This window comes from Molothrus ater, chromosome 18 (assembly GCF_012460135.2).
Source record: "Molothrus ater isolate BHLD 08-10-18 breed brown headed cowbird chromosome 18, BPBGC_Mater_1.1, whole genome shotgun sequence".
NCBI lineage: Eukaryota > Metazoa > Chordata > Aves > Passeriformes > Icteridae > Molothrus > Molothrus ater.
The window spans coordinates 3,160,897-3,172,638 of record NC_050495.2 but is presented as its reverse complement, the minus strand read 5'-3'; the positions used below and the strand labels follow the sequence as shown (position 1 = coordinate 3,172,638).

At 49.1% G+C, this 11,742-nt stretch overlaps 1 protein-coding gene across 1 annotated transcript in view; it reads right to left on the bottom strand.

Annotated features, from left to right (window-relative positions):
• The window catches only part of SETD1B (SET domain containing 1B, histone lysine methyltransferase), a 47,881-nt gene extending 40,286 nt beyond the window's left edge, over positions 1-7,595 (bottom strand). Inside the window, exons 1-5 of the mRNA XM_036393218.2 lie at positions 7,332-7,595; positions 6,828-6,982; positions 6,296-6,394; positions 5,541-5,811; positions 2,309-2,421 (exon numbers count right to left, since the gene is read on the bottom strand). Of these exons, the coding sequence (XP_036249111.1) occupies positions 2,309-2,421; positions 5,541-5,811; positions 6,296-6,394; positions 6,828-6,982; positions 7,332-7,404 (711 nt within the window). The 5' untranslated portion in view covers positions 7,405-7,595. The remainder of the gene's footprint in view (positions 1-2,308; positions 2,422-5,540; positions 5,812-6,295; positions 6,395-6,827; positions 6,983-7,331) is intronic.
• Between the last annotated feature and the right edge of the window lie 4,147 nt (positions 7,596-11,742).

Genomic DNA, 11,742 nt, shown 5'->3' with positions numbered 1-11,742 from the left:
GCATCAGGTGAACAGGAGACTTCCACACCACTTTCAGCTGGAAGAGTTCCAGTTTCTAGCAACTATGTAACACTTGTGTAAACTGCAAACAGGGATGAAAATAAGGAAAGTCTGAGATGTGAAATTGTCAATTTTTTTTTTTTTTTGTGAACAAATCAAAACATACAAGTGAGTGAACTGCCAGCCTGCAGCCAAAGCTGTGCAGCAGAGCTGGCCCACCATCCTCCCTACCACTCATCTGTAACATACAAAAAGTTCTCAGCTGCCAGAAAAACACCATTTTAAAGCTTTTCACAAAGTCAAATGCTCAGAGTGCTACTGATTATGGCGTTTGAAACTGAAACCCTACAAACCTACAGAGCAGCCAAGTACTTGCTCTGTAACTCACTTCACAGGCACATTCAGGGGGTTTCTAGGAGCAGCCCTGCTCCAGCTCAGACTCTGCTGAGTCATAACAGTGCCACACTTATCATCAGCTCCAGAATCAATTTTCCATAATGCAAAGCAGAAGCTCAGTGAGAATCCTCCTGGTAGCAAGAGAGGATGTTCTGAGCTCCAGCTGCCTAAAAGCACACCAGGAGAGTCAACTAGCGAGACCTCTTAAGCACAGGTAGGCAGAGATGTGTAAAATGACCTGCTTGGAACATGCCAGCACCATCAAACTCAGGCTGAACTCTCACCTGCCTGCTGTGTTCACATGTCTCACCCACTCAGTAGTGTGGACTTGCTCTCAGTTTGACCCCCTGGACACCATGACCAGAGAGACATCAAGAAAAAGTTTCTTCCTCAACTGTCCTAAAGGCCACATAAAGGAGCAGGAAGCACGTGGCTGGTTTTTAACAACATCCACACTGCTGCACCTTTAGTGTAGATGTGCTGTGGAGTGTTTTTCAGTGGGGCTGGTGTATGGCCTGGAGGCAGGGATTGCAGAACTGTCAGATCTTTGCTGCTCTGCATGAGAGGAGGAGCAAATGTCAGGAGTAATTTACTGAACTACAACAGCAAACAAGTTTGTTGGCAGATCCTAGTGTCAAAACCATGATGCAAACAGTTTAAAGCTACTCAAAGCAATAATTCTGGTGGTAACTGGGAAAAAAAAAATCAATAATATAACACATGAACACAATATCTAGAGAAAAATTCTTAAGGATAATTACAGCAGGGACTGCTTTGGGTGATACCATTAATTGAGTGTTTTGCTGTTAACCCTGAAAAAAGAGTAAGAACAAATTTGCCTATTTTTATTTGAGGTGTGGAAGTAGCAGAAATGAGCAGTCAGGGTCTACTCATAGCAGGGCTCTCAGCAAAATCATTACCTGTCTCCCTCCTACCTTTAAAAGCACATTGCTGGGAGATAGGGAAGAACCAACCTCTTTTATGATTTTGTTAAAAGGATACCGGGGTTTTGCCTTGCTGCTGTTGGGGTGCTTTGGTGGGAGAAGACTTTTTTTTTCCAGATCAATGGGATTTTCATGTTCACTGTACAGCTGTTACGTGTCCTGAGAACACTTGATCACAGAATTAATGGAATCATGGCATTTTAAGAAGTTGTATGAATAGAGAGAAGGAAAAAAAATATCTTTTCCAAATCTCTTTCAAATTTGATGTCTTAAAATCAGTTCTTAAGTCACAATGAGGAGCCAAAGTACATTCAGACAAGCCAAAGAGGCTGGTAACTTCACACAAACAGGCTTCCCTTCCCCCTGGCCCTCTCATCCCAGTGGGGTTCACAGGGAAGCAGGTGATCATGCAAAGCCACTCAGAGAATTGTGCTCTAAATATCGAGGGACCCCTGGAAGCCCGCAGGAATTCTGTCCACTGCTTTTATTAAAAGCTGATTCCAGCAACTAATTAAGATTCAGGAAAATTGATGCCACTATTGAAGCTCAGACACCTTCCACCTCTCAGCCTTTAAGCGAGGCTGAAGCCCGTGCGTGCTGAGGATTACACACCGCAGACGCCAGGCCAAATGTACCACTGTAAATCACTGCCCTGACTTCAAGGGAAAAATCTCATCTCAGGGACAGATCTGATCCAGTCCTAACTGCAGGAATTTCTAATGTTAATAGGGCACGAAGACAAAAAGCATTTTCCGTGCAAAGCAGGCACACACCAGCCATGTGCTCCACATCCAGAGGTACATTTGCTATGGCAATTATGAGCAAGTTCTATTTAAACATGAATTAGTAACATCCATTGGAACTACAGCAAGACACAAATACAGATACACTAAAAATGTTAAAATGCTAATGCTAACGTTTGGGATTTTCTAGGAAGTTTTTCTTTAAGAAAAGCCAAGCACACCTACCTGGAGAGCTTCGTTCCCAGTTGGGGACACGTCCTGTTCAGTGCCTACAGGGAGGGTCTGAGGAGTGTAAAGACCATTAACCAGCAGTTCATAGAATCTCATGCGGGTTTCACCTGCACAGAGCACAATGCAAGAGTTGATTAAACAGCAAGATCACAATCCATGTAAAAATACACATTCTTGACACTCACACGACCCTGCTACCACTCCCAGCCCACTCCATGCAGGACAGGAGCAGTTATCACCTCAGAGCTTGCAGGCATCATTTTAAAATAATCTGCTGGGCAAGTGAAGTCAGACACTCCCTTCTCCAGCCAAGACAAGGAGGTTTCTAAATCCTTTTTCCTCTTCTCAGCCTCCTTGGCAGCTCTGCTCTTTACCATGCTTTCTGGAGCACAGCCGTTTCCCTCCTCTCCAAAGTGCCAAGCAAAGCTTGCAGATTTGAGAAGTGAAACTCTCACCCAAGGGAGAAGCCTCTGCCAACACCCAGAGCCACTTCAGAAAGCTCTCCCTGCACACCTTGCTCATGAGAGCTGCCTGTTACAAATGCAAACACAATGCATGGGAATGCTGAGGACAAAACTGTTAATGCTGTCTTTCCAAACAGACACCAATTAATCCTTTTTTCCCCCTGGTTTAAGGAGAACTCAGTGGAATCCTTCGAAGAATGAAGCCAGGGAAGCAAACTGTCCCATATAGCATTGCTGAGCCTCAGCCTTTTCATTCCTAAAGTCTACAAAGACCCAGTTTCTTAATATTGAATTTTTCATTACTACAAAAACTTAATCCTACTTATTTTGCAGTCTGTATGAAATCTGTCATCAGCTTCAAAGGCAACAGAACCAGACCCTGAAACTGTCTGAATTTTGCTCTGAGAGATAAAGAATACACAGAAAAATGGACAGACCAGGCACCTGAGCCCAGAAAATTAACTCAGGAAATACCTCCCCAAAACCAGGACTACTTTTATGAGAAAGTCCTGCAGGATCAAACCCCAAACTCCCTGTGAATCACCTCGTTCAATTCAAAAACAAAGCAACCCTTAGCACAATTCTGTCCTGAAGAAGACTTATTTATCTTGCACAAATGCTACAGATAAAGTTATTTGGGTATCAAATCTCATTTCACAAAGTCTTGAGCCTCATCCTCAACTATGTAAACTGTTTAAGTTCAACCAAAGTCATGACAAAATAGATCTCTTCACTGCAAGAGTCTGAAGATAAGCCTGAAATATTAACACACACCACCCACACATGACACTACAATGCCACGGATATGGAAGTGTTAGGCTTATTTTCACTTGTTCTTAAAAAAATATCAAGTCATTGTTACATAGTTCTTCCTGGATCTCAAACATAATGCAGGAAAAGTTACAATTTCTAAGAGGTTTATGAATGTGAAATGATTCCTACCTATTGCTCTAAGATAGGTAATTACTAGCTGTGTCCAGTCTGTAGATGGATAAACTGAGCAGAGAAGTTTCTTTAAACAAGCCTGTCTCAGATGAGGAGCCTGGATTTATTAGTTTCAGATTCCCAGGCCTGTGCTCACACCAGACAGATAAAAATGATACTTTCACTCCTAATATTTATTTTGCTACACTGTGAAAACAAAGTTTTTAACCAACCTTTCACTGTCTTGCAAAGCAGGATACTAGAAGGAAACGGTGAAAATGATACACATATATTTTAAGTATGTCTTAACCTGCTGATGCTATTTTAGGAACACCATTTTTACTTGATTCTGACAGATTATAGCACATTGACAGTCCCACTCTTTTAGAAAGAAAGAGAAGCAACTGTGTGAAAAAAATACATTAGGAGCATAAAGCTGGCAAACAAAACAGCAATGCAATTTGAAACTGACTTCAGCATTTTCTCCCAGGAAACAGAAGCAGAAACCCCCCCTCATTTCCCTGATGTGCCACAAACTTTCTGGAACAGCTGCCTGCTCAAGACTTGCTGCATAGTTTATAAACGGAGGAGAACAAGGAGGAAGGCAGCATAATCAGCTTGTTTAAAATGATTGTCATTAAGACATCCATCACTTACAGAACAGCTTTAGCTTATATTATTAAATCTGCAAATGGTTAATTTGTCCTTAAATGTGATTTTTACCTTCAAATTTCAAAGCAAGGGAAGGAGCCTGTCTGTAAAAATTACTGATACTAGAATTTCAAAGTATGCACATGTAAGGTCAAGCCTAGCTCCCAATAGAAAATATTAAACTGCTACTGTGATTTTTCTTCTCACAGTGGTCAGTAATGTCAATAAACATCCTGTTCTACTCTATCACATGTGGCACACCAACTGCTGTGTTGGTTGTGCACTAAACTGTTGAAACCTTTAAATACAGAACAAAAATATCAGCATTTTTAAGAAAATGGTGTTAGCAATGTCTTTTTCCCAAGAAGGAGTGCAGCAAGCCAGTTTTAAACTAGAAATGCCACCTTTGGAATGCAGAAATACAATCAGCAACTGATCCACACCTCCTCAGTCTTAGACATTTTGTAAAATTTAGGCAGATTTTAGCAAAGCCCTTTCACTAGCATGCTTGGAGGAGAGAGAACAGACCAAATGCAATGCCTTCACACTTGCAGAAACTTTATGGGGCTTCTGAGGGCTCGGGAGTGGGGCTGGCAGCTGGTTCCTCCAGCACAGGGAGCTGCTGTCGCTTTAAGAGCCAGTCCCACACTTGTACACTCGCACACACTGGCAGCGCTGCGTGTGCACTCTGCTGTGCCAGCCCCCAGCCCACCCCAAGTATCAATGAAATGCCAGGCACGCAGGGGACAGCACCCAGCCCGCTGCTGCCACCAGAACGCACAGATTCGGGTCCCAGGAACCACCAGGACTTGCCCAAAAATGCCAAGTTTGCAAAACGCAGGTGCCACCGGGTGCAGCAGCCCTGGCAGGTGGCTGAGAGGGACCAGCCTGGGGCAGGGAGATGGGGGACACGAGAGGGCAGCGAGCAGGGACAGGGACGGGCAGGGGAGAGGCAGGGGACAGGCAGGATGGCAGCATTTTGCAAATTACAGGGCTGTCTCTTAGCAACAGACAACACATTTGGCTCCACGTGACTCGCCCAGGCCCCAGACACCAGACCCGCTGCCGGCTCCCTTCGTATTTTTAATCACCAGGTCCCTGCCCTCCGCAACAGCCTCGGTGCTGGGAGTGGGACGGGCAGGGGCTCTGCAAACCCCAAACGCGTGAGGCCCAAAGGTCCCCCTTACCTTTTGTATCCAGCTCTACGTGGATGATGTTGCCCATGACAGAAGTGTTGTGAAGGTGCTGCACAGCCTCCCGGGCACCCTTGACAGTGGCAAAGATGACTTTGGCAATGCCCAGGTGCTTCTTGTTCTTGGGGTTGTAGAGAATCTCCACCTCTTCCACTTCGCCGTATTTCTTGCACATGTCGGCCAAAAAGTTTTCACGGATGTTGTCGTTCAGCTTGGCAAAGGTGACCTGCTTGGGAGGCACTGGCCCCACGTAAAATTCATCAATCTGGAAACGGGCACAAGGTGGGGAGCGATAAAAATAATCGGCATTGTTAATGAGCTTGGGGGAGGGGCTAAGGATGGCACGGGAGGGAGAGGGTTAAAGCATCCTGCAAACTTTGGGGGGGAAAAAAAAAACCTCCAAGGCTCTGGGTGAACCTCGGAGCTGAGCAGAGGCTGTGCCGCTGCAGCCATTCATTGGAACCGGCTCCTTTCTAGGCTACAAAGATGCGTTTTGAGCAGCACTGTCAGCAGAGAGCCCCCCCACTGCCCCCCAGCCCCAGCTCCAAAACCTTCAAGTGATCTCGTTAGACAGATGCATTGATTTCTTGTTATCCTCATAGAAGAGGATTATTGTTAAACAGTTTGCTAAATAACAACGTTATAGAAATATGACTGTCATTTAAACGGTCCATTAAACTATTTGGAACTCAGGCTTCACTCTCAGATAAACAAGTTTCCAGAGCTAACACCAAAAGTCAGGGCAATACCTTGAATTTGGGGACAGACAGCTCCAACTCCTTAGTTTTGGTCCATATTCGCCCTATTCTGGGATCCCTGACACAATCCACAGGAGCGATCCCCGAGTTCTGGGAGAAGGAGGAGGAGGAAGAGGAGGAGAGAAAACATAGAAACAGCAATAACAAGACTTGAAATCTAAGACAAAAATAAAAGAAAAAATAAACCCCGAGGAAGCACGGGCTGTCTCAAGGGAAGGGGAAAGCGCACACACACACATACACACACGTGTCAAATTGCAATACTGCTGGGAAATGCACACAGATTGGAAACACAGGAAAAAAGCCGCAGGTTTGGGCTCCTGACAGTTGAATACACAGTGTCAGGTGGCTGTAACTTTGGTGGCTGTGCGTGTCCCCCCCAAGACCCCCCTCCCACACACATGCGCTACGCCGAGGATTACCACGACCCGGAGGGACCCCCAGCCCCCAAAACGCCAGTAAGACAGAGGCTGGCGGGGGGAGACACGACACAATGGGGGAAACCCGGGAGCCCCCCACTCACAGGCATGCTGAAATGTTGCCCATCGTAACGGTAGAGTTTGTGCTGTCCTTTTTTCAGAGCCGGGTCAATAATCAACTTGTAACTTCTCCAATGGTGATTTCTTTTCTCGACAGAAGTGCTGGCTTGCGTGCTGTTCTCCATTCCGTTGATCCAACCTGAACGCGGGAGGGGGGGGGGTGGGGGGGGAAGAGAGAAAGGGGGAAGGGGAAAAGAAAGAAAAACCACACTAAAAACCATAAAGTTAAAAAAAATATTTAACAAAGACATCTTCGTTTCGGTGCGGGTTTTTTTTTTTTTTTTTTTTTTTTAACGAGCCGCCCGATCTACACACCCAGGCAGGGAGGAAATCCACCGCGAAGCGAGCCCCAAAATGGGGGAATTGCCAACCGGGTCCCCCCCTCCACCCCAACGAAGACAAGAGGCAGAGAGGGAGGAGGAGGAGGAGAGGAGGAGGAAAAAAAAAAAAAAAGAAGAAGACGAAGAAAAAAAAAGACCCAATCTCACTTGAACTCTGCTTTTTGCCATGATCTTCAGGGTGCTTGGCTTTTTCCCCCGCCTTGGTCTCTCGGAAAGACATCGCGCTGGGCGGCCGATCGTCTCCGGGCGGCGAAAGGCGAGCTCCCGTCTCACATGGGGCCGGTTACCGGCGCGGGCTGCCCGCCAGGCTCCTGCCTCCCGTTTTCGCGAGCCACCACATATTGTGTGTGTGCTCGCTGCTGGCGGCGGCCGGGATCCCACAATACACCGCTGCGAGCGCCGCGAACGCCTAACCGCGCTCCGCCGCCTGCACATTCACGGCGGCCGCGCCGCGCAGCCCCCGGCCCGCGGCCGCCCGCCGCCGCCCCGCCGCCGCCGAGCGCCGCCGCATGGGCCGCCGCCGGGACGCGCGGGTTTTTTTTCCCTCCCCGCCGCGGGGTTAACGGCATGCGGGGGGGCGAGTGGAATCTGCCCGCTGCATTTACCTTAGAGCAAACTGTTTCTAAACAAGATGGACCTATAGGTGGGACAAGTTGGGGTGGTTTTTTTTTCGCTTTTTTTCTCGCTTTTTTTTTTTTTTTTTTTTTTTAGGGAAAGACTTCGGCGAGCCCGGGCGACCACGGGGGCGGGTGGAGCGCGGACCCGCCGCGCTGCTGCGGCGGAGAGCGCGAGGGTGGGGGGGGGGGAAGCTGGCAGGGGGGGGGGTGGCAACACACACAGAGGAGGGGGTGATAGAAGATGGGGGAGCAGCTTTGCTTATTAAAGGTCCGGAGCCCTCATCAGCCAATCAGCGGGGAGGTTCCATTTTGTTTTCGGTATTAAAGGCGGGCGGCGCGGTGCCCCCGGCGCTCGGCGGGCGCGGGGCCGGGCGGAGCGCGGCGGGCGCATGGCGCGGCCGTCCCGGGGCGCGGGGCCGCGGTGGCCCCGGGAGCGGCCGCGCCATTGGCTGGGGCGGCGGCAGCGCGGCGGGCGCAGCCAATGAGAGCGCGGCTTCCATGGGGCTTGAGTTATTAGACGGCGGGGTAAAAGCACCGCGCGGCAGAAGCCAAGGAGAGGCCGCGGGACCCGCAGCCATTTTTCTGCAGTGGAGCGAAATGGCCAACTGGGCTTTTCCTTTGTTCCATAAAGGGGGATCCGCCATGTGAATCCACACCACGCGGGGTGGTGGGAGCCTCTAGCACGGTGCCAGACGACTCACTGAAGAAGGAGGATTTAAATATATATATATATATATCAAACCCTTAACAAAAAAAAAAAAAAGTAATGCGGATTTTTTTTTTCACCCTTATGATTCGGGATCCATCTTTGTCTTGTGTAACTAGGTCATGGCACACCCTATGTCAGCAGTTAACAATTTCGAATGCCAACAAAAAAAAGTAAATACATTCTTTTTATATTTTTTCGTTGTTTTGGGGGTTTTTAAGCTTTAAGCAGCTCTGATGACTGAACAATAAATTTGAGAGATTTCTCTCTTGTATTAAACACTTGATTCCTGGCCATTTTTATTAACTCCTTTGGTGCTTAAAAGGTAATGTTTTAAATATAGGTATAGGAACAGTGAATTCTGGCAAAAAATAAGGCAATTTTACTATGATAAGCTCTTTCTCTTTCTTTCCTCTTACATTGTAAGTACCCAATCCATTCTGTCCTTGCTAAGTGTAGTTTTCATGTTAATGTTACTGAAGTGGTCCTTATTGCTAAGCCTTCATTTGCATGTCTTATGTTTTTGTCTGTTTAAACCAATTTATGCTTTCTGAAATATTTTACTTATAAAGTGAACTATCTGGCTAAGATATGCTTAAAAGTTGTTTAGCACCAGTAAATGTTAACTAGGTGTTTTCACATTGACATGTGCAGCCTAAAACTATTGAGGAGAATATTTTTAGTGTCTGCGTGCTCTGTGGAAAAACACTGAACGTCCTTTTTATGTACAGAGTAAATCTGCCACAGGAAGGTAGATTTAAGCCTCGAGCAGGAGTCCTCGCCTGTGTACGGTCAGTCAACATAGCTGGACTTTTTCTATAGCTTTTTTTTCCCCCTTTTTTCCTCTTTTTTTGATGCTAGACCACTGCCATACAAAGATCCGTAACTTATCTTAACAAGATCCGCTTTGGCTCGCAAACTTACGAGAGAAGTGGTGATACAGATCACATATATACTTATAGCCATTATTTTAAAAAAGAGTAACAACTTCACCTTCAGAGCTGCATTCAACTATGGTGTGCGGGTAAGTAAACCCCTTTGCCCTTGCAGAGGAACAAATAGCCCAGGCCTGTAGCTAATGGTATTGTCCTGGGTGGAAAGATCCCAATGGTCGTCTGAAAGCGGTGGCGATCTCCTTCTCCTCAGAAACATCTAACAGTGCCTCTGAAACGTCTGTTTTCAGGGAGGGATTTGATTTCTCTTTCTGCACAAAGCTCTTGGTCGTCCTCAGCCCTGGGTGGGTTTGGTTTTTTTTGGTGCGGAGAGACGCTGTGAATCCATTGCAGGCATTACGTGGCTGTTAAATTGAAAGCACAAAAAAAAAAATCTGCCTGTGAACAGTAAGATGTTAGTGAGGTTGATGTTAAAAAAGGCGAGAAGGCGGTGGTGGTGGTAGGGATCCCTTACATGTTTTATCCGTCTAATTACAGAAGCTCGACAAAAAACAGGCAACAAAATGGGGGGGTGTTTTTCACGACGGTGAGTCTTAATGGCGGATGTCTCCCTAGAAAGCACTGTAAAATCCTTCATACCGAGAGGCAGTGACTTGGAGAGAGGGGGGAAAAAGGAGGTCTGGAAGTATATCCAAAATGAGGGAGTTTCCTTCCAAGTGAGGGACCCTTTGCAGCCTGAGTGTTACAGATGGAGAGCCGTGACGCAGTTGATATTCACAGCAGTTGTGCTTTAGTGCCGCCACCCAGCCCACGAAAATGGCCTCCCCGCCGAATTCTGGTGGGTTTATTATGTGAAAGGCTGCGGCAGCACCGTGTCCCGGGCGGCGGGAGGGGCGGCCGGCGGCGGGCACGGCGCTCCCGGTCGTGCTCCGTGTTGTGTGAGGGCAGCCGCCATCATGGCTTCTCCTTCCCTTCGGCGCCGCGTTCTCCTCAGCGCTGGGCGGTGGCGCGGCGGGCTCTCCCCCCGCTGCCTCCCGGCGCTCCGCGTCCCGGGCGCTGCAGGGAAATGATGGGTTTGGGGTGTTGTTTTTTTTTTTGGTGTTGTTTTTTTTTTTCTTTTCCCCTTTCCCGCCCCCCTTCCCCCAGCGCTTTGTGAGGGGCTGTGGAAGGGCGAAGCTGGGCAGGGAGCGGCGGCTCTTTCTCCCCGCTCACAACATGGCGGGAGCGCCCTGCGGCAGCGGGGCTGGCGGCGCTCCAGCCGGGCCGGGCGGGGGGGCGGCCGGCCGGGAGGACAAAGGCAGCTCGGATAATGCCGGCGCAGCCCCGGCTGCTATAAATAACACCGCCCTTCCCCCGCTGCAGGCTCCCGCTCTCTTTATAAACAGCAAGCCATGGAAGTCGCCTAATGCAGAGGGGGGGAAAAGAGGAACAAACAACAACATCCCCTTCCCTACACACATAAGGGGAAAAAATACAAAATGCACAAAAAAATTAAACCTCGGGCAGTGTGGGGGACGGGGGGAACCAGCAGCGCTGGCCGCGGGAGGGGCCGGGCGGCGCCGCCACCTCCCCGCCCGGAGCGGGTGCGCCGGGGGGAGCGCGGCCGCCGCTCCCCGTCACATGGCTCTTTGTTGTTTTTCTTCTCTGCCTCTCCTGGGCTGTTCCCCCCTCCGCCATCACCCAGCCGGGGCAGCGCTGCCCTGCCTCCTCCGGCCTGCAGCGCCGAGCTCCCCGGGCCCACTCGGGCAGGGCTGGCGCGGAGCCGGTGCCGCGCTGCAGTGGATCCGCCATGGCCCGATGAGGTGTTACATGTGGCGTCTTTTTTTTTTCCTTTTTTTTTTTTTTTCTCCTTCTGATTTGTTTTTTTTTTGGTGGATTTTTTTTTTCCCCCGAGCAGATTCTGCTGCAGCTCGCATTGAGTGGAGGCTGAGGGTTATCTTGGAACTTGACAAGCCTCGCTGTGCTCTGCGGGGAATTGCAGCTTGTGCTTACTGCAGACCCAGAGTAGGTGAGCCAGGAAAGCCTGGCTTGAGCAACCACTTCAGAGGGCAGGACAGGGAGGAAAAGCAAACACTGTAGAGAGGTGGCCTCCCTGGTAAGGCTAGAGCAGGACCGTCCTGCGGACTCTGAGGGAGGGAGAAGGTAAGTGGCTGCTTGGCAGAGGCTGTCTGCGGGAGCGGCTTGTGCCGGGCAGGGTGCGCCCTGCCCGCAGCTCCTGCGGCTCAGCACCAGCCGCTCCGTGGGTTTGTACAACCTGTGCTGTGGTATGTGCCGAGGCTCAGGGCTGTTTCCCTGCGAGGGAGCAGGGTGCTGCCGCGAAGGAGGCACCGCAACCCGCGCCT